This window comes from Pipistrellus hanaki, assembly GCF_964339955.1.
Source record: "Pipistrellus hanaki genome assembly, chromosome: 8".
NCBI classification, from domain to species: domain Eukaryota; kingdom Metazoa; phylum Chordata; class Mammalia; order Chiroptera; family Vespertilionidae; genus Pipistrellus; species Pipistrellus hanaki.
In genome coordinates this window covers 56,904,304-56,931,353 of record NC_140510.1, presented here as the reverse complement: position 1 = coordinate 56,931,353, position 27,050 = coordinate 56,904,304, and the positions used below count along the sequence as shown (strand labels likewise).

Sequence of the window (27,050 nt, the reverse complement as noted above, 5' to 3'; positions counted from 1 at the left end):
GGTCTGAAGTTGTTGGCGGAAGGTTGCAAAGCCAGAGACCATAGCAAGCACAAGGGGAGAGAAAGAGAGACAGAGGGTGAGGAGAGAGAGGGGGAGTGAGAGAGAGCGTCCTGGTGAATGCATAGAAGGAGAGCAGAAACTTGTAATCAATTGGAGTATAGTTTCCCCGGGGCTGCTGTGACCAAGTACCACCGACTGGGGGCGCTAAACGTAAGTGTATCCTCTCAGTCCTGGAGGCCAGAAGCCCAGGAGCTAGGAGTGGGCAGCACCAGGGTCCTTGCAGAGCTGGTCCAGCATCAGGGTCTCGTGGCTGTGACGCCGGGGTGTGACGCCGGGGCTTCCGTCCTGTGCCAGGTGCTTCGTAGCTCATTCTGTAGTCACAACAGCCTAGCCAGGAGGGCGTGCCATCTCCTTTCCCCTCGAGGAGCCAGCAGCGATGTGGGGGTGGCAGGCCATTGCAGACCCTCCTGCAGCTGGCAGCGCAGGTGCTGGTCTGCATCCAGGTGAGGACAGTCTGCTCCACCCCTCCGACGTGCCTTCTTCCGCTCCCCTGCGCATTCTTGCTCGGTGGCAGGGAAGGAGCGCACCCTGAGGTTCTGTGCTTCCTCTGGATGCTGGAAGTTGTCTTTGGCTTTTCTTATTGAGCAAACGGACCCCAGGAGAGCAAGTGTTTTCTCTGTCACGCGGTGCCGGGCGAGGTGTGTGGGAGTGGAGGCGTGTGTGCTGGCGCAGAACTGCAGTTCCTCCTGCCTCTCGGGTGCTGGAGTGGCCCAGCCCCCCACAGACCCCGGGCCCTGGGGTGGAAGGACCCTCGTTGGGCCACCGGCCAAGCGAAATGTGGCCCCGGGCGGCAGAGGACCTGGGCGCGGGCTCTGGGTCGGTGGGAGGGCCTGCCAGCTGGCTCTCCAGCGTGCGGTTCCTGGGGTTTCGGTGCAGTTTCTGGAAGGAAGGAGCTGCACGCGCAGCAGGACTGCTGTGTTCCTCTCTCAGAAACAGAATCCAGCCAAAACCGGTTTGGCTCAGTGGTAGAGCGTCAGTCTGCAGACTGAAAGGTCCCAGGTTCGATTCCGGTCAGGGGCATGTATTGTACATTGGTTGCGGGCACATCCCCGGTAGGGGGTGTGCAGGAGGCAGCTTGTCGATGTTTCTCTCTCATCGACGTTTCTGGCTCCCTATCTTTCTCCCTTCCTCTCTGTAAAAAAAATCGATAAAATATACAAAAAAATAAAATAATGTTTTTTTTAAAAAAAAAAGAAAAAAAAGAAAAAGAAACAGAATCCAGAGCCAGCGAGGGTCACCCGGAGCGGACTCGCTCGGAGGCTCAGAAGGCAGATTGTCTTGGGAGGTGCAGAGGGACCAGGGACCCAGAGAGGCGGTTCTCCCGCTGTCCAGGGGGGTGCCCGGCAACCCAGCCCGGGGCGGTGCTGGGAGATGCTGGTGGCAGTGGCGTGCCCGCCACCTGGGCATTCGAGGGGCCCAGATGTTAGGGACAGCCCTTGCCACCTCTGTGTGTGCACATCGGCTCCCCCCCTCCCCCCAGCAGGGGTTCCCGAGGCTCCTCACTAACCCACGTGGCCCTAACCCTCTGTCCACCGCTGCTCTGCTGTCTGCGTGCGGAGCTGCCCTCAGTAGCTGCTGTCTAACCGTGTGTAATAGTCGGCACCCCTCACCCGTGAAGTGTGACTGCGAAGCACCATCCCCATGATGTTCTGTGTTCCCACCAAGAACTGGGTTTCTCTTGAGGAGAATACAGGTCCTCGGCCCTCCGATTTGCCCGCCCGTGGTGCAGGCGGCGCCCGGGAGGCCTCGCAGGTTCCTTTGTTTGGCAAACTGCACGCGCGGAGGACCATTTCAGCGCGCTCTCCCGAACTCTGCACCCGTGCCCCCGGCGAGCGAGGATCCCTGGGTTTACGCTCAAAGCCTGCCCGCAAACTCCAGCCCCTCGGCCCGCGTCCTCCCGCCTGGCACGCGAGGCTGTGCATTCCAGCAGAAACGAACGAGGGTCCTTTATGACAAACTCCTAAACCTGAGTTCAGTTCGTTCAAAACCCGGTGGTTGCTGGAGGCAGATCCGAAAGCCACGCCTAGAGGCTCAGAGCTGCCTCCAGGGCGGCGGCCCAGAGTGTATTTTTCCACAAGCGAAGCCCACGTCTGCCCGCCCTCCGCGCGCCCCGTCTTTCTTGCATAACGAGGTGTTTTGTGTGTGTGGCAGGTGGCAGATTCAAGAAAGAGATTGTTGTTGACGGACAGAGCTATCTGCTGCTGATTAGAGATGAAGGGGGCCCCCCCGAGGCACAGGTGAGTATTACATGCCGGTGGCTCACTGGCCCTTCACCTGTTTCTGGCTACGGTTCTGATCCCGGGAGTTGGAACTGGACTGAGAAATCTGTCCGGTGAGCTCAGGAGAAGGGGACAGAGAGGCCCGTGAGAATGTCTTCTGCGATGGAGGTTCTTCTCACCTCTGAGGCGCTCGTTCTGTTCTTCCTTCAGATCAGATCCCGGAGGGGGGCTCAGGCTGTGCAGCCAGGGGTCACTCTCCGTGGTGCTAAGAAGGGAGGAAGAGCACACTGCGCCAACCTGGCGGCGCCGTCGTTTGACCTCCACCACCCCCACCGAGCCAGGCCCCTGGCAGCCCTGCTGCAGGCGGGAAGTTCTTTGAACGATGGGCGTCACAGAACTTAGAAAGCCCGTGTGTGGGACGCCTCTTTCTCCCATTTACTTCACGGCCAGTGTAGCGTTTTACTTACATACTTTATGAGCCGAGCTCATGCTGTGAGCTGAATCTGGTGGCTGGGGGGAATGCCGTCTGGGCCAGCTCTAGCTCTCCAGGTGCCCGGGGAGGCTGCCCGAGCATTCCCGCCCGATGCCCCGAGACGCCGCCCGAGGCCGTACCTGGTGAAAGGGCACAGCCCCCGGTGTGCTGCCTGCTGGTGGCGCCAGCACCGGGGTGGGGCGGACCGGGACCCCGGAGGTCTCCGTCTTCACCTCTGGCCACGAGAATGTGTCCCCTCGGTTTCCCCAGGGACCAGTCCTCAAATGAGGTCACGCTTCCTTCAGAAACCTTAGCCTAGAAGCTGACCCTAAAGGTTTCTACTTTGGGGGATGTCCCCATGGAGCCTTTCAAAGTTATGGCCAGAGTTTTGTACAAAATGGGGCAGCGTGTACGTGAGTATTCAAGGGGGAAAACCGTTCCCTGGCTCCCTTCCTCAGGCTGGGTGAGCTGTGTGAGCACGGGTTCCTTCCGTGGCTTCACGGCGTGTACATCGTCTGCCCGCTGACCACCCGAGGCTGTGGCCACAAGCGGCCCCGGAGGGTGGTGTGGAAACTGCTCTTCGGGGTAGTTGGTGGGATGTCCTGGAACAGCGCCACCTGCTGGTGCTGGGCGGTCAGGACGCACCTGCAGAGAATGGGGCGCGATCTGCACTTACTCTGCAGGGAGGTCCAGACAGTGGCGGCTTAGGTCTTTGGGGGTGAGGCTGGTCCCAGGGACTTGAGGCACTGAGGTGCTCCTGCAACCCCCTTTCACACAGGGAAAGGGAAATGCTCTCAAGGTAGAGAAGGGAGGGAGTGACTGTCCAGTCCTGGGGTGCCCTCAGGCCCGTCTCAGGATTCTTTGTTCCTAAGGTCTTGTTCTCACTTAATTTTATATTTATTATTTGAAGATGACACGGTGCAGACCCAGCCCTTCCTCCCCCTGCGTCTCCTCACTCAACTCCTCTGCCTCCTGCCCTTCTTCTCTCCCTAGTTTGCCATGTGGGTGGACGCTGTCATATTTGTCTTCAGCCTGGAGGATGAGATCAGCTTCCAGACGGTTTACCACTATTACAGCCGGATGGCCAGCTACCGGAGCACGAGCGAGATCCCGCTGGTGCTGGTGGGAACCCAGGGTGAGTGGCGTCAGCGCGCAGGTCGCGGTTAAAGCTTTGGGGCAGTGACTCGGTTGGCTGAGCATCATCCCGTGTACCAAAAGGTCACAGTTTCGGTTCCCGGTCAAGGTACATGCCCAGGTTGTGGGTTTGATCCCCAGTAGGGGCATGCAGGAGACAACCAATCGATGTTTCTCTCTCTCCTGCTCCCTCTCTCTCTAACCTATAAAAAAATATTTAAAACAATAAGGATTTCTGCAGTGGAGCAATGAGCGGAATCATGATCTGTGTGTTTGGCGTGGAGCAATTTCAAAGTGGATTAAAGAAGAAATAATTTCCTGCTGAAGGCTCACTTTTTACAGCTTTCATGGAGAGCACACCTTAGCCCTGCTCTTTTTTCTTTTCTTTCTTTTTTTTTTTTTTAAGTATATTTTTAATGGCTGTTGGTCAAATAAGCAAAACCTTCAGAGGGGGAAGAGTTAACCTAAAACCAAATAGGAGAGAAATTCTTTAGCATAGAGTGCCCTCTAGTGGCCAACAGGAAACAGGGCATGCCAGTGAAAAGTCCTTGGTCTGTTATGTACAGAATTGGCATATTGGATGGCTTGACAGTTCTTAATGTTTTAGGGTGAGTAGCTCATCTAAAGCAGATCCTGCTTAAAGCTCCTTAAAGAGGAAGGGATTCATTTCCAATAAGTGCCCCTTCCTGCAGCGTGCGCAGGGTATTTCTGAGCAAATGGGCCTCTCTGTGTGCATCTCTGTGGGCCTCTCCTCACCAGCTGCCTGAGGGCGTTGTCCTGTTGAAGACTCACGTGCCTTTTTGCTGGAGGCTCACTGGACAGGGAGTGGGTGAGCTTTCAGTGAGACCAAAGGTTCTATGTGAGTGGTGTGTTACCTCACACATCAGTGTTCACGGTGTCAGGAGCAGAGGGGAGTGTCTGAGCCTCAGCAGCTGGACCCCTCAGGTCTGGAGGTTGGGGGGTGGAAGAAGTTGAGTTAAGTTCCTTCCTTCAGGGTACCCGGGCTGATATGGGGCTCGGCCGGCATGGGAGGAGACTGGAGAATGGGCCCTCTCTCTGGGACAGTTGGGGCATGTGGACGTTCACTTCTGGATGAGGGGATTGTGACTTTTGCTAAACTGATCCGTTTTGAAGGCTCACAGATTAAATTGGTCTGAGGGAGAAGCAGGAGCTATAAAAAGATGCAGTTACAAATGAACGGAAACGGGAGAGCACTGCTCTGCAGTGCTGGGGGGGGGGGGTGGGGGGCGGCCAGGCCCCTTTCTGTTAGTGACAGCACATCTCAGAAGACAAAAAGGAGTTCCCTGCCCTCCTCATCCTCACCCCACCCCGTCTCACTTGGCTCCCAGCAGCAATGCCCTGCATTGGTCTCATTCCTCATCTTTATTACTTCCCGCCTCCCTCCCCAGCCGGCTTGGATACCCCCGTGGGCGGGTGGGGTTTTGCCTGCTGTGTAAACGGGGGTGTCAGTGCCTGCACTGGGGTGACCAGACTCCCCCAGAGGCTCCGAGGGCTGTGCTGGGTGTGCAGGATGCTTTCAGCACGAGCTTTGAGCATCAGCAGGCCACCTGCAGGCTGCAGCCCTGGGTTCTCCCCGCGTAAGCTCTTTTCCTTGGGGGCCGCCCTTAACTCCTGCTCCGTCTCTTGGTCTTTCTGGGAAGTCTTTTACCCCACTTCAGACGCAGGAGCCCCTGAAACAGACTTCGACCAGTGACCACTAGTCTAGTGTGTGTGAGAGATGATGATTGTGGGGGTGGACTGTGTTCTAAAAACTCCAGGTTCGGAAAAGAACCCCGTCCCTGCAGGTGAGGCGCAGGTCTTGGCTTCTCTGTGGCCTGAGGCTGCGGCAGGAATGGCCGCCCCGTGTGGTCACCGTGTCGCCTTCCGCGTCTGTCTGTTCCAGATGCCATCAGTTCCACCAACCCGCGCGTCATCGACGACTGCCGGGCGCGGAAGCTCTCCAGCGACCTGAAGCGGTGCACGTACTACGAGACGTGCGCCACGTACGGCCTGAACGTGGAGAGGGTCTTCCAGGACGGTGAGTCCCCGCCGCGCACACAGTAGGTCCGTGTCCGCGCGGGCGGGGTCCTCTGACTTGTGGGCCCCGGGGGCGGGCAGAGCTCCGCGCGTTCCCATGACGCCGGTCTGTGCTGCTCAGAGTGCCACCTCCGGGGACGGGACCAAACCCCTCTGCAGCAGTCCTGCAGCTGCTGCTGTGTCACATGGGGATGGAACGCTTCTCGAGCTGTTATTTGTGCACACGGTGGCCACAGTTACATAATGGTCACAGTTACACGGTGGTCACAGTTACACGTGACCGTTTCTTCTGCCCGTGGTTCACATTCCTAATTCAAGCCCATCTCTTTAAAAGGTTTAGATAGTTCATGTCAGTCTTTGAAGAGAATGAGCTGAAAGAAATGAGTCCAATTTGGGCAAAAAGAAAAAAAAAATAGCACACTCGGACTCAGGGTGGGGGCTGTGTGACGTGTAGGAATTGTCTCTGTGACTTGGTTCATTGTCCAACTCCTGCCTTCAGGGACAGCCGCAGGTCAGAGAGGAGGCTGTTCCGTCTGCGGGAGGGAGCGTGCGGTTTCCGAGGGGGTGACCGCTCACAAGATAAGTGTAAGGCACTTGTGAGGTGGGAGAGGGGCGGATGGCAGGAGGGAAGGGTGGTCTGTAGCCTGGAGGTTCCAGAGGTCGGGGGCAAGGTGGCTGACTCAAGGTTGAAGACAGGGAGAAAGATGTTCCCATCATCTGTCCTATATATTTTATCTTCTTTTTAATATTGATTTCAGAGAGAGGAAGGGAGAGGAATAGAAACATCAATGATGAGAGAGTCATTGATGAGCTGCCTCCTGCACGCCCCCTCCTGGAGATGGAACCCACAACGCTGGCCTGTGCTTTGACTGGGGATCGAACCGTGGCCTCCTGGTTCATAGGTCTACCTACGCTCAACCACGGAGCAACACCGGTCAGGCCAGCTGTCCCGTTCCAGATGGCACTCCCGGGAAACAAACCCGGGGCCCGTCTCTTCTGGTTTAAATCCTCGGTGGCAGCCCACGCCCAGTGGTGCCCTGGGGCTGGGGCAGAGCGGGCAGCCACGCATGGTGTCTTGTCTTTAGCGGCTGCCCGAGCCGCCCAGAGGCACAGTGGCCTCGTTCGGCACCAGCCCTGGGGGAGGCCTGCTAATAGTAGTAAAATTGGTGGCAACTTCCCCCAAACCGGATTGTATGCTTTTCTTTCCAATGTCCAAATTAGTTTTCAGATGAAATTGAAGGAATACCACTCGGTAGCATTTTATTAAATTTCGAAGCTCGAGTCCATCCTCAGGCCATTCCCGGGGGCCTGCTGTGGGGGCAGACCCCCAGTTAAAACCTGTGGCCGCACCTGCAGGGCCGCGCTGCACTGGTGGCTCCGAGAAGGCCAGCCAGCCTGGGAAGCACCGGGCACGGAGGCACGTGGGCTTCTGCAGGGTCTGACAGGCAGGTCACTGTTCACATCGAGGAGCCCGCACCCCCTGACGTTCAGGTGAAATGTCAGGGAAGGGTCCCCATGAGGCCCAGGGCCAGATCCAGCCAGCTGCCTGCTTCCATCAGCAGACTTCTCTCTGAATCATCGGTCGGCTGCCTCCTGCACATCCCACACTGGGGATGGAGCCCACAATTCGGGCATATGCCCTGACCAGGAATAGAGCCATGACTTTTGGTTCCTAGGTCAATGCTCAACCACTGAGCCATGCTGGCCAAGCAATACGTTTTAAAAATAAAATTGAGGTTACTTAGCACATTGCATATGGTAATTATATAACATACATGCATATATATATATATATATATATATATATATATATAATTTATTTATTTATTTATTTATTTATTTATTTATTTATTTAATTTTAACTAAACCATGGACTCTGTAATTGTTCGTGGTCAAAGTAGCTGGTAACTGAGTGGGGACCATCCTCAGCATTTCACATCATTAACAGGAACTGTCCATTTTCATCCTCAAGGAGAAAACTTATAAAGTTTAGAGTTAGACATCGAGGCTCAGGAAAGTTACGTTGTTTGACCAAAGGTGCTCCGCCTGGATTGTACCCAGATTTGGGGTCCTGAGCCTGGAGCCTTAACCGTGTAGTCATTAGTGGACACAGCCCAGGCCCGGCCGCCGAGGGGAGGCCTGGGCAGGGGAAGGCCCGGGCGCTGGCTCACTGGCCACCTGCAGACTCTGAGTCCGTGGGTCTCTCCATGGACTCTTTGGCCTCCCATATGCCCTGGCACTTACTTCTATTTATTCACATTTTATGTGTTTGCGTTGCAGAAAGAGAAAATAGAGAAAAAAATGTATTATTCCTATGGAACATTGGGCTTATCAATAGAAGAAGGAAGCAGGCCGGGGTGTTACCTATTCAAGCCCAGCGGCCCCGCAGGCGGAGAGCCCTGTCGGCTGGCCACCCGGGTTTGTTTTTTAAGTGGCCAGGAACTTGATTCTGTGCCTCTTTAATCTTTGATTTCCTGTGTCCTGAAACAGAAAGTAAATTGTGAAAATAATAGGAAAACAGAACATCTGTTTCCTGTGCTTCGTTCGTCTGGCAGTCAAATGGCTGTTGGGAGGTGAGTCAGGAGGAAGGTCCTCTGTTAGCAGGAGGCATGTCAGGAGGCAGGAAAGTAGGTTGGTTGGTTGGTTCGTTCATTCATTCATTCATTCATTCCCAATTTGAGCACCGGCCTTCCAGCCTCTGCTTAGGGATGGAGATACACTGGGAAGCATGGTCGGGCCCTGCCTTGGTGATGTGGAAACCCCGTAGGGGACCAACTTAGAACAGTCACCCAGGACCATAGACCGCCCCCTGGTCGGGAGGGGAGTGCTGGGCGGGGCTGGTGGTACACAGGCCCCTGGGGGCGTCACGTGCTCCATCTGGGAGGAGGGTGGTGGGCTCTGGCCGTGGTCTTGCTGACCGTACGTGCGGGATTTTAGTTCCTGCGGCTGGGTCTTGGAAATTGTGAGTTTAAGTCTTTCCACGTGCTGTTACCTGCCAGTGCCCTGTCTACAACCTGCTCTGCCGTGAGTGACCGTACGTGGGCATGCGGTGAGTGTGGTGACCTGTCACTGTGTCCTCCTCTCGTTCTGTCTGAGGAGGAGGCAGAGGCCCTATTTTTGTTTGTTTTGACATTTTATTGAAGATACCCAGGCGTCCCCCTTTGTTCTGGGGGTATTTTTTACCAAATGTTTGACTATAGTGTCTGACTTCCATGTGACAGTTTAATAAAGATCCTGGATAAGGAAGACTGGTTTCCTCTCATACAGAATGGGCACAGCCAGTTGGTGCACAGTTTGTTAAATTTCTGACCAAGGATACTGTAAGCCCCCTTCCTCCCTCCTTCCCTCCTCCCTCCCTCTCTTTCCCAGAGGGAGCTAATACAGACTTATCTGAATTGCAAACAGTTTCATTTTATGTGTGGATTATTCTATTGTGCATCCCATTGTGAGCTGTTTTGTATGCAGAATTTAACACTCGTATGTATATTTTAAAATTCTAGTCATTTGTTAAATCCCAAGTCAAAGCATCCTATTAAAGAAGGCACTAAGGCTTTAATCTGTGACCCTCCGGGCTTGAGCTTGTATTCACTGGATGGTAAGAAAACAGTACATGCAAAATTTTGCTCTGACAATAATTGTTAGAACAGGTCAAGCAAGATCGGAGTAAGCCTCTCTGGCCTTGTAGCTGGGGTGGTTGGAGTGTCAACCTGTATATCAAAGGGCTGTGGGTTCGATTCCCAGTCAGGGCACATACCTGAGTTGAGAGTTCAATACCCATGGGGCTATGTACAGGAGGAGGCAGCCGATCGATGTTTCTCTCTCTCTCTCTCTCTCTTTCTCTTTCTCTCTCTCAAATCAATAAGCATATCCTCAGGTAAGGATTAAAAAAAAAACACCAAAAACCAAGATCTACATAAATTACAAATTACTGTGTGTCCCCTTAATTCTCCACAAAACTGTAGGTTTCAGTCACTGGTTTGTCAGGGATAACTGGATAGGCTGGCGATCTCCTATGGGAGACCTTTCCGTCTCAGGTACACGGGTGGAAGCTGGGCCGTGGCATTCAAAGGGCCCTGTCTGCGGAAGGCTGATGCTGTGTGCGTGGTCCTGGTGGGTGGGCGTCCCCGACACTCCTCCCGTCCTAGGCCCTTGGCCTGGCTCTTCACGTGCTGCAGTTCACCTTCTGGGAAGCACTTTCTCAGGAAGCCATTCACCCCTGCCTGAGGACGGCTCACCCGGGCGGGGACCGCCCGTGCTGGGGGTTGTGCCCGGAGAGGTCTCGTGGCTTACTTGCCGAAGATCACGTGGTACTTGCCCAAGGTCATGCGGTACCTCCGGAGCCTGGTTAGCTTTCCATCCTCTGCTTCCGCAGATTGAAACCGGATGTACAGAGAGTCTTAGCTCACACACACCGTCCGCGGCGCTGGGTCCTCATTACAGTGTCCGGGATGAGGTGGCTGTGCCCAGGAGCCCAGTGTGTGCAGCCTAATTGCGTGTGTGAGCGCATGGTTAAGTGGAAGCCTCTCCCGGGATTTCTCCCTGTGCCTCGCGAGCTCGAGTGCTGCCTGCTGACAACGCAGCCTTTTGTCTGTGCTGGCCGGGGGTCTGTCAGTTACCCTGTCCATTCTTTCCTGGGTCCGGCTTCATTGTAAGGGTTGGGGTGGCCTGTTTCGTTATTTGCTTTTGTTGCTCTCGTGTTGTTGTTTTTCTCTTCATTGTGTTAGAGATTAGATTGGAGCCAATTTATTTTTATATTTGCATTTGTGTATTTTTTCCCCCTAAAGGCGTGCTTCCAAAAATCAGATTTTTCATGTTTAAAAGTGTGTACATTGGGCATTTCACATATGCTGAAAAGTGAGCCAGTGAGCCCAGTGTCTGTTATACATTTTTAAATTTTATTTTATTATTGCTGCGAAAAACCTTGTTGTTTCATTTGATCCAGTGCATGGGAGAGGGCTTCCGTGTGGTTAAAAGAATGGCCAGCAGTTCCAGGGAGAGGCTCGGGCCAAAGCCAGACACCGGGGGATGCAGAGGGCCCCTCACAGGCCTCCGGGCTCCGCAGGCTCCTAGTCCTGCTTGAGAGTGAGCCTTTCGAAGACACACCCGCCCAGCCCAGCCTGGGGCCCATCTCCTTGATGAGTTTGACCTCTTCACCCAGGAAGTGGTTCTCCAGGGAGTCACAGATGAGGGTCTGCGGGTAGGAACCAGGGCTGGCAGCTCCAGAAGGGCCTGGCTCAGGCTCCTGTCCACGGCCAGGGCGGCTCCCATGGCGTCCCGAGTTTGCCCACTCATCCCGGGAGGCTTCCTGGGAGAGAATGCGGCCACCACGCTGGTTCTGCAGCTTTAGGAGATGCTCAGCGCCCTCTGCTTCTTCTCCGCCCACTCGCGGAAGAAGCGGTCCACGCCCTGGAGATGGAGCCCGTCTCCATGGAGGACAGAGAAGCGCAGAGAGAGGGAGGTGTGGGGGGCCCGCAGAGGCAGCCTCCACCTTGGGGGGAATAATTCTGACGAATTTGGGAGCTCATGGTTGTTCAGAAATAAGGAGTTAAGGTAGAAAAAAAACGGCGTGTTGGCTGGTCCCCGAGGTGGTTCTGCAGGTGGTGACGGGATGAGACGCAGGAAAGTGGCCGAGGCTGGGTCTGTCCCGTCCAAACACTGTTGAAGCAAGAGACAGATCCGGGACCGCCGAGCTGCTACCTTACATGTTTGTATCATTTGTCATCATGACGAGTGTTACCATCGCAGCTCAGGGGCTTCGATGGAATCCTGTCCTCCTCAGGAGCCCGATGTGCAGCCGGGAGACAGGTTCTCCGAGACGTTGCTTCCTGACGTCACATCACACCGCTGGTGCCCGGCCAGCGTGTCCCTTCCTACCACTGTCCGCCCGTGCTCATCACGTGCCCCTGTCCACAGCTCGGCCTCTGTGCTTGAAAAGTCACACATGTGGGACCTCACGCAGACAGGCAGTTGGAATGACGGGTAACAGGCTCGGCTGCTTAACTCACATTTCATTGAGGGAGTTAATATTTCAGCGCTTTTTTTTTTTTTTAATATATTTTATTGATTTTTTACAGAGAGGAAGAGAGAGAGATAGAGTGAGAAACATCGATGAGAGAGAATCATCGATCAGCTGCCTCTTGCACACCCCCTACTGGGGATGTGCCCGCAACCGAGGTACATGCCCTTGACCAGAATCGAACCTGGACCTTTCAGTCTGCAAGCCGATGCTCTATCCACTGAGCCAAACCGGTTTCAGCTATTTCAGCGCTTTCTGAGAACAATATTGATCCAAGGCTCGCATAGCGCCTGGGTAGAGCTGCTAGCAGTGGGGGGAAGGAGACTCGGCCTGTTCCTGGAGTTTACTGGTGGAGTCCTTGAGGCGCCCGTGACCCCGGCCGGGTGGCGGCCCCGATGTCGTCAGTAACCTCGGTGTTGCTGGCCGTCGTCGCCTGCTGGCTTCTGACAAGGTCGAATGCCATGAAGCGAGGTCTGCAGGCTGCCGCCAACAAGCCCCTCTGCCCGCGGCTCTGGCTCAGGTGGACCGCCACCTGCTGGGTGTCCACGGGCAGGCTTCCCAAGAGGGACGGGGTGCTTCCTGAGGAAGGATAGGAGGCCCGGCGGGCTTTCTGTGTGTGCTGGGCCATGGGCTGTGTTCGGTGGGAGAGAGCATGACTGATTTATAGCGATGATGTTTATAAAACAGGATGTCGGTGCCCTCGTTACTGTGCATTCCCAAATTCCCTTTATATCTTGACCTGAGAAGCTTGACCTGTAATGGAGTTAAATCACAAAGTAAAACAATGACTTTATACCAGAACTAAAATGTAAACGTTTGGTATAGTGAGCCATATTTTCAAAGGGTTAAAAAAAAAGGGGGGGGGGAGAGGGGGCAAAAGACGATTGAGTTAATATTTTTGTTTAATCAGTTTGAGTTCAGCCCTAACCAGTTGGCTCAGTGGATAGAGCATCGCCCTGCAGACTGAAGGGTCCCAGGTTCGATTCTGGTCAAGGGCATGTACCTCAGTTGTGGACGCATCCCCAGTAGGGGCTGTGCAGGAGGCAGCTGATCAATGTTTCTCTCTCATCGATGTTTTTAACTCTCTATCCCTATCCCTTCCTCTCGGGGGAAAAAAAATCAATAAAATATATTTAACAAAAAAATGGTTGGAGTTAAAAAATTCTTACCGTCGGGGAGCTGCAAACACACGTGTTACCACTGTGTCGAGCACCTGGCACGTTCACCTGTGCCTGGACTTGTCAGACACGTAACACGTGGGGAGCGGGGCGACCACAGCGGCCTTTCTGGGCTGATGTTGGAATTGGTGTGTGGTGGTGACCCGGCAGTGATCCAGGTGGTTTCAATATCATAAATTTGTCACAAGTGAGAAACCAGCCTGTTCCTTCATTGGAGGCCTTTGTCCGGAAGTTGCCCCTTTAAGACTTTATTTCTTGTCCTTTGAACTGCTTGGTGGACCCAGAGGCTGGACTTGCAAAGACGAATTACCTCCTCAGGATATCAGTTGATTTGCTTAAAATTACATCCAAAATGCACCCTTTTAAGTAAAGGGGTTACCTACGTGATCTGTGGTTTGTGCTCCACAGCCTGCAGCTGCTGCCTCAGCAGTGACAGGGGATCATCGCTCACTAGTGCATGATCCTGTGGCACAGTGGTCGGCAAACGCATGAGTCCGCAGAGCCAAATATCAACAGTACAACGATTGAAGTTTCTTTTGAGTGCTAATTTTTTTAAACTTCTAACGCCACTTCTTCAAAATAGAAGGCCGTGGTATTTTGTGGAAGAGCCACACTCAAGGGGCCAAAGAGCCGCATGTGTCTCTCGAGCCGTGGTTTGCCTACCACGCACGGCTGGGGAAGGAACCGTTGCAAGGGAAGACCTTTTGATTATTTCAGAATTAACTTCTGACAGCCAGATAAAGATGGATGCTGTTACAGACAACGAGACAAGCAGGAGTCGCTTATTTCATAATGTGGAGGAAGAGGCCGTTAACAGCAGCTTTGATGGTTTCTGGCATGTCTTGCCCCGTGTCGGGGTTCTCATGCTGTGCTGCCCTTAGGGGAAACGGCCCAAAACGGCCCGATGCTGCCCTTGGGCTCAGAGGGCCCGCGTTACCTCTCACGCTGCCCGCACTGCCGACGCCAGGCCATCAGGCAGAGACTCTGTTAGTACGTGCCCTCGGTTCCGATTTGCATGTCGCCTCCCATCTTCGGCTGAGAATTAATTTTATTGATGACAGAGAAAATGGATATTTCAGCACTTTCCCTGCGCGGCGGCCTCCTCGCCGAGTTTGGCCCCAGGACTCCGCCTAACGACGCTAGCCAGCGTGAATTAGCTCCGCGTGTCATTAATGCATACAAATGGCTTTTATTTTGTTCATAATCTGCTCATAATGCCACGGCATTGTGCTCTCACTAATGTCTTTAAAATGATGAAGCGGCTGTGTACTCTCTGACCTGTTTAACCCTTCGCTGAGTTTCCGATCAAAAGAATGTGAAAATAGGGCTTAACTAGGATAGAAGTTGTTACTCTCTCTTGCTGTTGGTTTCAGAGTCTTCTCTTTATTTTATGACTTCCCCCCCCCTTACAGAATGTGGACATAGCAGACTGTGACCTTCACTGGTTGAGGAGGTTCCCCTACCTACAGGCCAGCCCCAGGAGCTCTGTCTGTGGGAGGTCAGGACAGGTACCCTCAAGGAGGCTGGCTTTCTAGTTGTGAGATGCTTTGGTGCGAGGAAGGTAGCATTCCCTCACAGACTCTGATATTGATACACACACACACACACACACACACACACACACACACGACACTAACAACCTTACTTATCAGCCCTGAATCAGGGAAAAGGAAACTGTGAAGAGTGTTTTGCAGACTTGTTTGTCTAAAAGAAAAATAGGCTATAAAAACTTAGGCAAGTTGGATTTTGTGAGATTTGCCAAAGAAAAGAGTTAAAGGATATGGAATGTGGAAATAAAAGCCGCCCAGTGGCTGTTACTGTTAAGGCCCAGCGCGTGCACGCACGCACGTGTGCCCATGTATTTTAAGAAATGGATTGTTGGGTGCTGTAATGTTTTACATCCTGCTTTTTCAGATAGTGTTTCTACAGGGTAATAGCTTATTTTTGCATTGCATTCCGTTGAGTGAACATAACAATTTTGGGCCCAGTCCTCTACTAACAATGACTGTTTTCCCCCTATTTATGTATTTGTTTTAGGAAGACTGCTTCATGGATGGCTCTTTACCTAAAGCTGGTCTTCGGGGTACACCTCGGGGAGTGGGAGGGAGAGCGAAGGGAGGGCTGCTGGCTAGTGAGGGACACAGCCTCACCGCATTCGGTCCTTGCCCAGCACCTTCCAGGGGGTGTGGTGGCCTCCTGTACCCTGGCCACCCTGGCTGTTTTCATTTTGGATGTTTAGGTGCTCCTGCATTGGGCGCATATATGTTTACCAGGGTTACAGCCTCCTGTTGGTATGGTGTAGTAACCTTTGTTGTCTCTTGTGATGGCCTTCATTTTGAAGTCTATTTTGTCAGATGTGAGTATTGCTATTCCAACTTTTATTTATTTTCCATTTGCATGGAAAAATATTTTCCATCCCTTTGCTCTCATCCTGTGTGTGTCTTTTGTTCTGAGGTGGGTCTCTTATAGACAGCATAGAATTGGATCATGTTTTTGAATATATTCAGCTACCCTGTACCTTTTGATTGGAGCATTTAATCCATTTACATTTAGGGTTATTATTGATAGGTGCTTATTTATTGCCATTTTTATTCTGTATGCCTACGTTTTTCCTCTCTGTTTCTTTTTCTCATTACAACAGTCCCTTTAGCATTTCTTGTAATGCTGGCTTGATATTTTCATTTAAAAAACTTGTCACTTGCATGGCCAGCGTGGCCCAGTGATTGAGCTTTGACCTATGAACCAGAAGGTCATGGTTCCATTCCCGGTCAGGGCACATGCCTGGGTTGTGGGCTCAAACCCCAGTGTGGAGCGTGCAGAAGGCAGCCAATCAATGATTCTCTCTCATCATTGATGTTTCTATCTCTGTCTCCCTCTCCTTCCTCTCTGAAATCAATAAAAATATATAAAATAAAATAAAACCCGATAGTGAATGAAAATGCTCCTTTAAGTCACACTTATTTTTAATAAAATATAAGGCACTTCAGTACTTAGGGTTTGGGGGTGAGATGCAGCCCTGTAATCAATGTAAAATTATTTCCAAAAGGCTGTCTTATAAAAATGCATTTCCCAGACTGTTCTCTTCATGTAAAAGCCTGTGTGGGAAGTAGATCTGAGGTTCAGTTTGCTTTCAGGTACCCGGGTTTGTAAGTTAGTGAGCTGCCACTAGAGGGCACTGGAAGCGCGCATAAAGACTATTCTCACTGGCATATTTTTTCCTTTTGCTGTCACTGTGGGGAATACAGACATAATAAAACTCACTGGTTGAGGAGATCCTTTAGACCTGTAATAAGATGCGGCCCACAAAGTGTGTGAAGTTCCTGGACCAGTAGTACGTGAATGCAGAGGCGAAGAAGTTTCATTCATTGGAATGGAGAGAACACAATAAAAAGAGATGAAGTGACATATTCTGTTTAACTACCAGGTTTGCTTTGCACGTAACTTTACAGAAGAATCCCAGGAAATGTGGCAAAAGATACGCTTTTTAAAAATGGCATATAATAACCAGGTTCATTATGTAGTCTGTCCTCTTCTCAATGAACCCACCGCGAGTCCTGTTGGCCTGAGCAGCAGCCCAGGCTCCTCACTCCACGGTCTGCATCTTGGCTTCGAAGGCAGGCGGGCGCAGGCCTCTGCCCACACCTGGGCTGCGTGGGGTGGCTGTGTGGGTAGAGGCACTGTGTGGGTGGAGGCACTGCCACAGACTTTCTGCCCAGCTGTACCCCTTCCTGTGTGCCGCACCGCCCCCCCCCCCCCCCCCCCCCCGTGCCTTCTGATAGTTAGAGACCAGGAGGTAAAGGAGGAATCACATGTCCCAGGGCAGAGGGAAGGGAGCTGATGAGGTCTGGAGGTGTTCAGCACCCTCCGGACAGTTAGCAGCTGCCCCTCTGAACTCGGGGTGGGTGAGGCCTGGTGCAGACAGGAGCCTCTGATACACATACATTAGCCGGGGTCTCATCTCCTAACTTCCAGAGGGGTTTTTCCTTCTTTTCCCCCTAAGGTGGAGGGCTTCTCCCTGCTGTGGTTCATTTGTTTATTTCTTGCTTTTACCTTTGATTTTCTCATACTAGCTAGTTTCCCTTAGTAATTGTAGCACCTCAGACCAGAAAATCTTCCATTTCTTTATTTGGAAAAGGGGACTAATTCCATGTTTGTGCCTGAAAGGAGAAACATCAGATCACAGGCCATTCTATACAGGTGGTTTCTTTTATCAGAGGATGCAAATACAATTTGGGGAGTTTGCCCCGTTTTCAGTCCTCAGTCCTCAGAACAGCTGGAAGGCGGGAAGGTGGCAGGATATTTTGAGCAAGAAGGGGAGTTAGGAGCAAATGGGACAGTTTCATCAGAAGGGGGTCCCTCTGCCTGGAGGGCAGCTTCCTCGGGCTGGTCTCTGAGTTCCAACAAGTGTCCCCCCCACCCCAGCCCCTGAGAGTGAGAACTTCTGAAGAGCCTGTGTGGGGAGAGCAGTGGCCCAAGTTCCAGATGTTTCTCTTGGATTCAGTAACCGTCACTGAAGTAAGCCACCTGCACCGGGGCGGGCGCGGGTCTGCGTGAGGTTGGGGACGGCGACCTCAGCTGGGTCTTCATTCTCCGGAGTTCCCTTACGGGAGAAGAAAAGCCTGCTGGGCTCTTTGCACACGTCCTCATGGCTCCTGCCAGTGCAGTGGGTCAGTATGTCGTGTGAAGGGTGACGTGAGGGGGCCACCCCACCTTGTCTCCCACCCTTGTCCTTCCCCGAGTGGTTGTTAAATGCCAACAGGCAGCTGCCCCAGTTCACACTGCTGTGTAATCTGAGAGCAATTAGGAAGCCCTTGAAAAAATGTTACACAAAGGAGATCTTTCAACATTCTATATAATAAAAGCCTAATATGCAAATTTCCCTCTTGACTGGGCGTTCGACTGGGGTGGGCCCGCTATCCAACTGCCCGAGGCCCCTCCCTCCGGCCAGCTCTGCCCTCAGTGGCATTGGCGGCAGCAGGCGGCTGGAGGAAGGGAGGCCCCCTGCTAGCAGCTGGCAGCTTCTAGGGACCCTACCCATGTACAAATTTCATGCACTGGGCCTCCGGTAATATTTAATTAGCGTAATTGCTGTAATACGATGGCAAAAATAAGGGGAAAGAGTTGAACAAAACCAGTGCAAAGGCTAAAGGACAGCTCCATGTGCCTGCACTCACCTGGTTGGGGGTTGGGGGGGGGAGGTGGAAGAGGGGCAAGCTGAAGCTCGATGCCAGTGCTTTTTGTTCTGTGGCGTTGATACTGGAAGAGGGTGGACAGAGTGTCCAAGAACTTGGACCTGAGCGAGTCCTGCCCTGGGAGGCGGAGGCCGTGCCCCCGCTGCCCAGGTACTCCCACGTTCTCTCCATGGAGTTCCGCTCTTCACAGTTGCAGCTAACAGCCAATTCTGTTAAAATACAACATTCGTGTATATTATGTTATCTGTTTATGCATATAAACAAACATTTATTCTAGTTAAAATAACACCTGTTTGTAAAATCACAAAAATGAGAAAGAAGCCAATTAAAATCATCTGTTCTTCCCACCTTCTGGTGGTCAGCATTTTACCGTATGCCCATCTTGTCAATTTCAGTGTGTTTGAAGCAAAACTGGGACTCTCTATATCATTTTTAATAACCCTCTTCTAAAAGGCCCAAGCATAGTGACTGTTCTGTAAGTTCCTCTGAAGCTGTGTTTTTATGAGTCTTCCGAGCTGGCACTGGCCTGCCTGCACCTGCCCACCCTGGAGACCCTCTGCCCTGGGCTCCTCCTGCAGCTGTCGCCCGAGGTCCAACGGGAGGCACGCGTGCTCTCCTGCTCACGGCATCTTAGGGATCAGGCACCCTCCCTCAGCTCCGCAGTTCCTGGGCCTGCCCGGAGCTCCCAATGCATGGAAGAGGAGGTGGCGCAGGGTGAGTTCCCAGGTGGGGTGGCTTGTCTCCCCTCTGTGTGTGCTCATGGGGACATTGGCCTGCCAGGCCACCCCCCTGCATCTCTATCACAGTGAACTGTGTCCATCATTGGCTTCTGTGTAGACTTGGACACAGGAACAGAGGTCTGGAGTCTGTCTCCTTGGTGCATAGATTTCTCGTGGGAAATGAAGGCGTTGACATCATTAAGTTCCTACATTGGAAAAACATTATGAAGGACCAGAAAGGCTCTTTTAGACCCCCATTTTTGCAGCAAATTACCAAAACTAAGACAGATTTTATCAAGATTCACTCTCAAGTCTCGTGTGAATTTATCCAAATGTGAACTTCCAAGAGACTTACATACTAGCAGAAGCTTAAACTGAAGGACAGATTTTAAGACACTCAATCTTTTCAGAATTTTATTCAGAGTAGTTAGAGAAGCTGGTGGATGTGGGGGAAATGCCTTTGGTAGGATGCAACGGTCAGTGCTAGGAAGGTAAGTCTCGAAGTCACAGCTCCAGAGCTTAGAGAGAGCTGAGCCATGGCCTGAAAGGATCAGGGGGCTGAAAAGTGGTCCCTCCAGAGACATGCACATCCTCATCCCAGCAACAAAACCCAGTACCTTTCATGGGAAAAGAGGGTCTTTGCAGACATGTTAAATTCAGGCTCTTCCGATGGGCTCTGATGCAGCCACATGGATCCTTGTAAGAGGGGCAGAGATTTGACCACACAGAAGAAAGAGCAGTACAAGAGATGGACGATTGGAGTGATGTGGCCACAAGCCAAGGAATGCCGGCTGGCGAAGCAGGACATGTACCTTCCCTCAAGCCTCGGGAGAGAGTACAGCCCTGTCCGCAGCTGATGTCAGCCTTGTGATGCAGATTGGGGAATTATGCCCTGAAGGACTGAGAGTAAGTTTCTGGTATTTCAAGTCACCGAATTTGTGGGAACTTGTTGGAACGACCCCAGGAAGCTCCTACAGGTGGAAAGGGGCCAGGAAGACCCCCGGGGAGAAACTCGGTCCCCCGCTGTGCCTGAGGTGGAGATGGCGCTCAGACTGCAACTGCTCACGGGCACGCCTGGACGGGCCGTGCCACCAGGAGCACATGGACCCGCCGCAGACCCCGGCAAGGCGACCGCAGGCTTGTAAGGGGTGTGCACAGGTCGGGCTGTGGGCAAGGAGGAAGCAGGCCCTGGGTCAGTGGCCGGGGTGACCATGGGTTCCGTGGCGACGAGGGGCACGTGGAGAGCTGGGAGCTCTGCGTGACCCGGCCTGGAGGGGCTCATGCCCAGCGAGGTCAGGGCTGGTGGAGGAGGCGCAAGCTGCTGGCTGTCTCAGCAGTTCCAGAACTCGGTCCCGCATCTGGGTTACTTTCGTCTTGTGCAACCTCGGAGGCTCCTAAAACCTGCTTCCCATACACTCCTTCCCCGACCTTGTCCTCCCATCCCTCACCAACCTCACCAGTGACCTTGTCTAAGTCCAGTGGCCACGTTTAGTCTTCATCTTGCCCTCACCTTTCGACCTTGACACAGGCTCTTTCCTCCCTCGGCAGGCATCTCAGACAGGAGGCCGAGCCCCGTCATTGGCTCCACATGTGCTGTATGCCCAGCATTAGGGGCTTCACCATGCAGCGGAGACAGTCCCGGGTCACACCGGCGTTGGCCGTGTTACCCTCAGCCAGGATTTACTGAGTGCCTGCTTGCTCTGGGCTGGGCTCTTGTCTGCAGCCCGGGAGTGCCCGTCCATGTATTTTCCCCTCAGGGCCACGTGGCCCGAGCAGCTGCCATGGAAACTAGCCTTCGTCCACCCGTCACCCTCACAGCTGGATGTCTGCCCCAGCTGGCTTCAGGACAGGAAAAAACATGGTTAAATTAGTGCGGCTGAAACGGGAAAGTGTGTAGGCCTTTAGAAAAATATTTGCAAACCACTTTCTCACTTGTATTTTGTACTTTATTGTTCTACCTGTTTAAAAAACAAGTGCAGTGAAAGTAAAGCAGAATCATCCAAGGTTTCCAAAACACACCCGAAACTCAGGTGGAATCCTTTAACGGTTCTATTCGGAAGGTAGTTGAAGGAAACGGGACCCCCAAGGCCCAGATGCTTCTTAAAGCTTGCTGATGACAAGACAAGCCCAGCCTCTGGAAATGACAGGCACGCCGGGACACTGCCGCTCCTGCTGGTCCACGTGCCGCTGGCTTCCGCCAAGACGGCTGTGCCGAGCAGCCGCTGCCCCGGGGCTTCTGGGTCCTGTAGACACCCAAGAGTCACCTTGGATATTGCTGAGTTATTTACCAAGACACCGCGGCTCCTGGGAAACTCCGGGGCCATCTCCGCGCCTCATGACGCACCTCCTCAGTGTGAGCGGCTGTGGGACGGGACACCTTCCCGTTATCTCCTCCGAGGGGTGCTGGTGACTGGCTGCAGCTTGGAGGGTTTCAGAGTAAACAGACACCTGTCACAGAGGTCATGGAAAGCCTCGGAGGTGGCGATACCCACGTAGGGCGCAGCCGGAACAGTCCTGAGCGGGCAGGCAGGGGCCACTCTTGGGCCACTGGCTTCCCAGAGCTGTGAACTGGCCTGACTGCCCGTAGGGAGGTCACACTGCCTTCTGGCCTCTGGCTCCTCACCTGTGCAGTAGAGGTGTTGAAATGGTCCTGTCCTTTCAGGTTTTATCAGATGTAGGAGAAATAGCATGAAGTCTTTTAATCCTCACCCAAGGATATGTTTGATTTTTAGAGTGAAGAAGGGAGACGGAGAAATACCAATGTGAGAGAGAAACACCGATCCTTTGCCTCCCGTATGCACTATGACCAGGGACCGAACCTGCAACCTTTTGGTGCGCAGGACGGCACTCCAACCCACTGAGCCACCCGGCCAGGGCAGCACCATCGTCCGCAGCCCCCTTTCCCTCTGTGTTCTGGAGGCACATCAGCTCATTGTCAGTTCTCACGCTCTTAAATAACAACACCGACTCCTTAGACCTGGCTCCCAGCCCAGGAAGTGGCGTGCACGCTCCTCACGGGGCCCCAGTTAGAATCCCCGAGATGACCCCGAGGTGGGTCTCTGGGTGGTTTATTTACTAGTTAACCGAGCACCCCTCTGTCACGGACTAAATCCTTCTTCACACGTGACCGCAGTCCACGAAAGCGGCTTTGTTTTGTTCCATTCCTCCTGTGCCAGGATGAGTACCTCTCACCCACGGGCCAGGTCAGTTCATCTTTCTCCCTCTCTCCCCCCAGGCTCCTTAGCAGGAGCAGGCGGCCTCGGCAGGCGGTGGCCCCTGGTGCTCCTCATGGCCCCCGTCATGTCAGGCCGACACTCTGTCCTGCAGTGAGACGGCCGGTTCGGGAGCTGCCATGGATTGTCCTGAAAAGAAACTTCAAGCGATGGGCACCTCTTCTCTAGAAACTGCTTCTCCCCTCACTGTGTGGCGCACGTCTGGATAGGAGCCCACGTCCAAGAAACAGAAGAACAGAAGCAGCAGCCGCCCCGTCGCCCACCACCGTGCCCGAGGCCCCGGGCGCGCTCGGGTCTGCAGCCGACCACGTGTCCACCGAGGACAGCAAGGCCGGTCACAGCGGGAAGCCCGCCCAGACCCGGAGGCACTTCCTTCCCGTCTTTAGAAAGGACGGCGTCCGAGGGACCCAGTGCTTCCTCCCATCCCTTCGGTCATTCTCCCCGGATTAGTGTGGGTTTTTGGCACAAGCAGGCTAATGGGAACGTCAGACTCTACAATCAAAACCTGCAAGAGTACCGCTGAAATGTTGCTGCTACCGTGTTTCCCCGAAAATAAGACATCCCCTGAAAATAAGACCTAGCACAACTTTGGGAGAAAAAATGAATATAAGACACTGTCTTATTTTCGGGGAAACGGTAGTAAAGCGATTGAGGTTTAAGAGCTGTGACATTTAAGTGGAAACAGCACAGATTTGATTCCCAGTCAAGGGCACATTACCTGGGTTGCAGGTTCGATTCCCTGTCACAGCCCAGGTGCATGTGCAAGGCAACCGACCGATGTGTCTCTTTCCCATGGATGTTTCTCTCTCGCTCTCTCCCCTTCCCTCCCTCTCTTTCTCTCCCCCTAGGAAATCCATGGAAAAAAGTATGGTTTGGGGGAGGATTAACCGGAAAAGAGTGGTGGGTGGGGTTACAGTTTCCCACTGTTCCCTTCACCGCCGTGAGCCTCGTCCCAGAACCCACCATTGATCGCGGAGAGCTCTCAAGTGAACACGCAGCCCGAGCGTCGCTGGGGGCGTGTGGCTGTGTGGGACGATGACGTAGTGAGGGCTGAAGTGAATGATGGCTGTGACTTGGTTCAGTTACCAGATTCAGAAATCGAACAAGTCTGGCAAAGCAGCGTTTGCCCTTCTTGGACGTAAGCGGTGCGGCTTTTGGTGTCCGTTGGTTCGTCATGTTCCTCCGCCTCCGTGACAGTTCATAAGGAAGTGGTTTGGGGAGGCCGCTCCTGGCTCTGCCCAGCTGGCTTTCCTGCCCACGCTGTCCCCTCTGACCTGGACGGCGTCACTGCAGGCTTCCCTGGGGCTTCGGACGTCTGCAAGTGGGGAGCTCTTCTCCGAGCCCAGACAATCCATCGCCATCTACTTGCCGTCTCCTCTTGGGTGTCCCAGAGGCTGTCCCCTTCCACCCTGGGCCCCGAGAATCTCTGTCACTCGGTTTAGACAGCGGGGGCGCGTGCTGCCCTCCTGCCTCCCATCCCAGTCCCCTGTCACTGGGTTCCTTCCATTGGTTCAACCACACGTCTCTGGTCACATGACCACCACCAGGGCTGTGGCCCCAGCCCCTGCCCCTCCCATAGGGCTGCCTTCTGCAGCTTCTCCTTCCTAGGTGCCCCCTCTCCTCGTCCTTCCCCAACGCAGCCAGGGAGTCTTTCTTAGATGCACGTCTGCACCTCCTGCTCGGAGGCTGTGTCCGGGCTGCTGTGCCTGCCCCTGTCCCCGCCCAGCTCCCCTCAGTTCTCAGCTGTCCTTCCTCCTGCCCCTCTGTCCTCGACTCCTTACTCTCTTTTTAATCTCAAGGCCTGCTCCAGTGGCACTTTCTCGGGAAATTGTTCTTCCCTCCTCTCCTCTCCAATTCAGTTCTTAGATTGGGACCCTTCCGTCTGCAGCCTGGTGCCTGGTCAGCTGCCCGCCAACCGCTGTGCTGCCTGGCAACCTGGGTGAGGTGCCCGCCTCCTCAGCTGGGAAGCTGGTGACAGGAGAGCAGCCGCAGTGACAGAAAGGTAGGGTTCAGCAGCTTCGGGAGGACGACCTGTCTAACATCCTGCCTAGACTAGACCCCCGAGATCAGGGACCACGTCTGGATTCCGGTCAGTGTCCCAGCATTGTCACCTTCGTCGTCACTGGCACTGTGGGCTCCTCCAAGTGCTTCCTGCCGATCAAATGACAGACAGGCAGACCTCACTTTATTGCACTTCACAGGTTTATTTATTTATATTTTTACAAATTGAAGGCAAAACCCTCCACCAGCAAAAAGGTGTGACTCGCTTTCTTGTGGTGGCCTGGATCCAAGCCTGCAGTGTCTCCGAGGTGTGCCTGCATTCCCCACGCCCCACTGTCCCCCGCCTCCACGAGGCACATGCAGATAGGGAAACTGAGGCACAGAACAGCCAGGCCACCTGCCAACAATCTCACAGGTCATACATCGCAGAGCTGAGATGGGAACCCCTGTTGTAGAGACCGCTGTTGTGGTGTGGCCAGTCAGGGAATGTGTCCCAGAAGTCCACGTGGTGTCAGCAAAAGGCCGAGGGAACGTGAGGTGTTAGCGCCGGAGGACATGAAATCCTTACAGGAACACTGATGAGTGGAGTTGCTTATCTACTTCATAAAAGGCATCGAGAGCTAGGAGTGGTGATGGGCGGGGAGGCCAGCTCAGGCAAGAGGAAGCGAGCTACTCACACACCATTTCATGCACGCTGGGCCACTCGTTTTTAAATAAAAGCCTCCTGGGATACAATTCACATACCATCAGAATTACCTTTTTTTAAAATTTTTATTGTGAGGCTTGTTTTTGGCTTGGCTGTTTGCCTCATCTCTTAGGGGGTTTGTAACCTGAAAACAGTTTGTGACTAATATTGCCTGCATTTCTTACCGTTATTAAGTAAACAGTTCTCCTCCTGGCATATTCTCCTGAAACTCTTTACATATCACATCCAGCTGCCCTCGAATGTGTCAAATCCGAGCAGGCAGTTTTCAGAAACCTCAGGCAAGTCACCGTAGGGCCACTAGGTGGCAGTGTGGTCACGGCTGGAGACACTCTGCCCCTGTCTTCCTTTGCAGACTGCAAGTGTGTAGTAGGTTAATGTGCTACATCCATTTTCATTTGAAAGATAACAATTAATTAAATTAGGCATGCAGTGGATGTGGTGGGAAACTGGAAGCTCGTAGCAGGAGCACGGTCAGCCGCCGAAACAGCGCAGCCCAAGTGTCTGACCCCGGGAGCTGCTTTGTGAGTTTGCACCTTATAGAAATCTGCTCTTAAAGGCTTGGGTGGCACCGAGTCATCAGAGAAAACAAGGGAAAGCTGTTCGCGTTAGGCTCAGAAAATTGCTGTCATCATGTTGGCCTGACGAGGTTTCTGAGAAAGCAGCCTGCCCACCCTCGGGTCTGCATGCAGTCACTTGTCCCCTGTTTTATTTCAAGATGAGAGTTTTGTGGGGCTTTATTTATTTATTTATTTACAGCTTAAAAAATAAGTTGAGGAATTTAGGTCTAAGAAAAATGAATAGCTAAAGGTAACCGCAAAAGATATTGGCAGATGCAGCAAAAAAATATATCTCCACAGAAAATTGGATTTTGCACATAAAACTTAGCAATACTAATAAAGATGCGTCATTACGGGTTTTGAGGCAAATAAGCAAACTCAAGGAGCTGTGCTGTGAGGGTGGCTGGCGGTGGTGTTTATGTTTTTGAGACGTGTAAATCAGCTTTAGTTGGGCCGTTGCACCTCGGATTTGCTCAGATTATTGTCGTGCCTCCTGACGGTGGGTAGAGCGCTCGCGCCGCGTAATTTACAGTCCCGTGCGAGGTGTGTTTATATTTAAGCTGTGCAGCGGTGTAGCTAATGAGAAAGATAAGAAATTTATAGCTCTTGGTGATTGATAGGATTACTGCCTCGGCATTAATTGAAATCCAAGGGATCACAGCTGTGTGGGCTTACGTTGGGGGGTGGGGGAAGGGGGGGGCGAAATTACTTCGAGTGCCCTGAAAACTTTCAGATTCACTTCTGAGCACCTGAAAGATCGCTTTCCAGCTGTCAGTCTGGCTGGCGGTGGAAACAGTTGCTGCCTGCCGGGGCCTAGGTAATCACACGGAGGTAATTATGGCATTTGCTCTGTAACCTCCCTATGGTACGTGTGGGGGGGAATTAAATACTGTGGCGTTTTTTAAATAGCTTTAAAGTTTTACTATGTATAGTAATAAAATTCTCCGTGGCTACTCTGTAAAAGATTCTCTGGACTATTTTGAGACATCAGGGGGAAAATAATAATGGTGGAGGCAAGCCCGTGATATCCATCACGTCTTACGATTTGCGCTGGTTGTATTTAATCTGAGTGCCTCTACCGTAATCTCGGAGACCTTTCCCTACCTGTCATCTTTTAATGTGCCATTCTTGCTGAAGCTCAGTCTTGTGAAAACGTCTACATTTTCCCATTAAGTGCTTAAAAAGTAATAAAACTAAAGTCATTAGACTTCACTCGTCAGAACCATATCAGGAGAAAAATTCTCGGGCGCCATAAATCTGGCCAAGGGGGCGACATTCATATCCCCGGATCCATTCCCCTGCAAATGGACATTTGAAAGTAAATTGCTTAAGTAGGACCGTTTAAATTTTTAATACAATCTTATTGTAACTGTTGGCAAATGATGAAAGTGCAAAGGGGCCTCACGTGTTTTGTGGGATCCATAATGAATGTCCTGTGGTGCCTTCCCTGTGCAGAATTCAGGTGAATGCTTCCCGAGGCTGTTGAGTCTCCAGTGGAGCCTCGGTCATGCCTCCTGAACGCAGGA

General features: G+C 52.8%; 1 protein-coding gene across 9 annotated transcripts in view; it reads left to right on the top strand.

Moving 5' to 3' along the window:
* The window catches only part of AGAP1 (ArfGAP with GTPase domain, ankyrin repeat and PH domain 1), a 392,780-nt gene that overhangs the window by 153,032 nt on the left and 212,698 nt on the right, over nt 1–27,050 (top strand). For all 9 annotated transcript variants that reach the window (XM_084892387.1, XM_084892386.1, XM_084892385.1 and 6 more), the window contains 3 exons: nt 2,212–2,297; nt 3,745–3,886; nt 5,789–5,923. In XM_084892387.1, the coding sequence (XP_084748513.1) occupies nt 2,212–2,297; nt 3,745–3,886; nt 5,789–5,923 (363 nt within the window). The remainder of the gene's footprint in view (nt 1–2,211; nt 2,298–3,744; nt 3,887–5,788; nt 5,924–27,050) is intronic.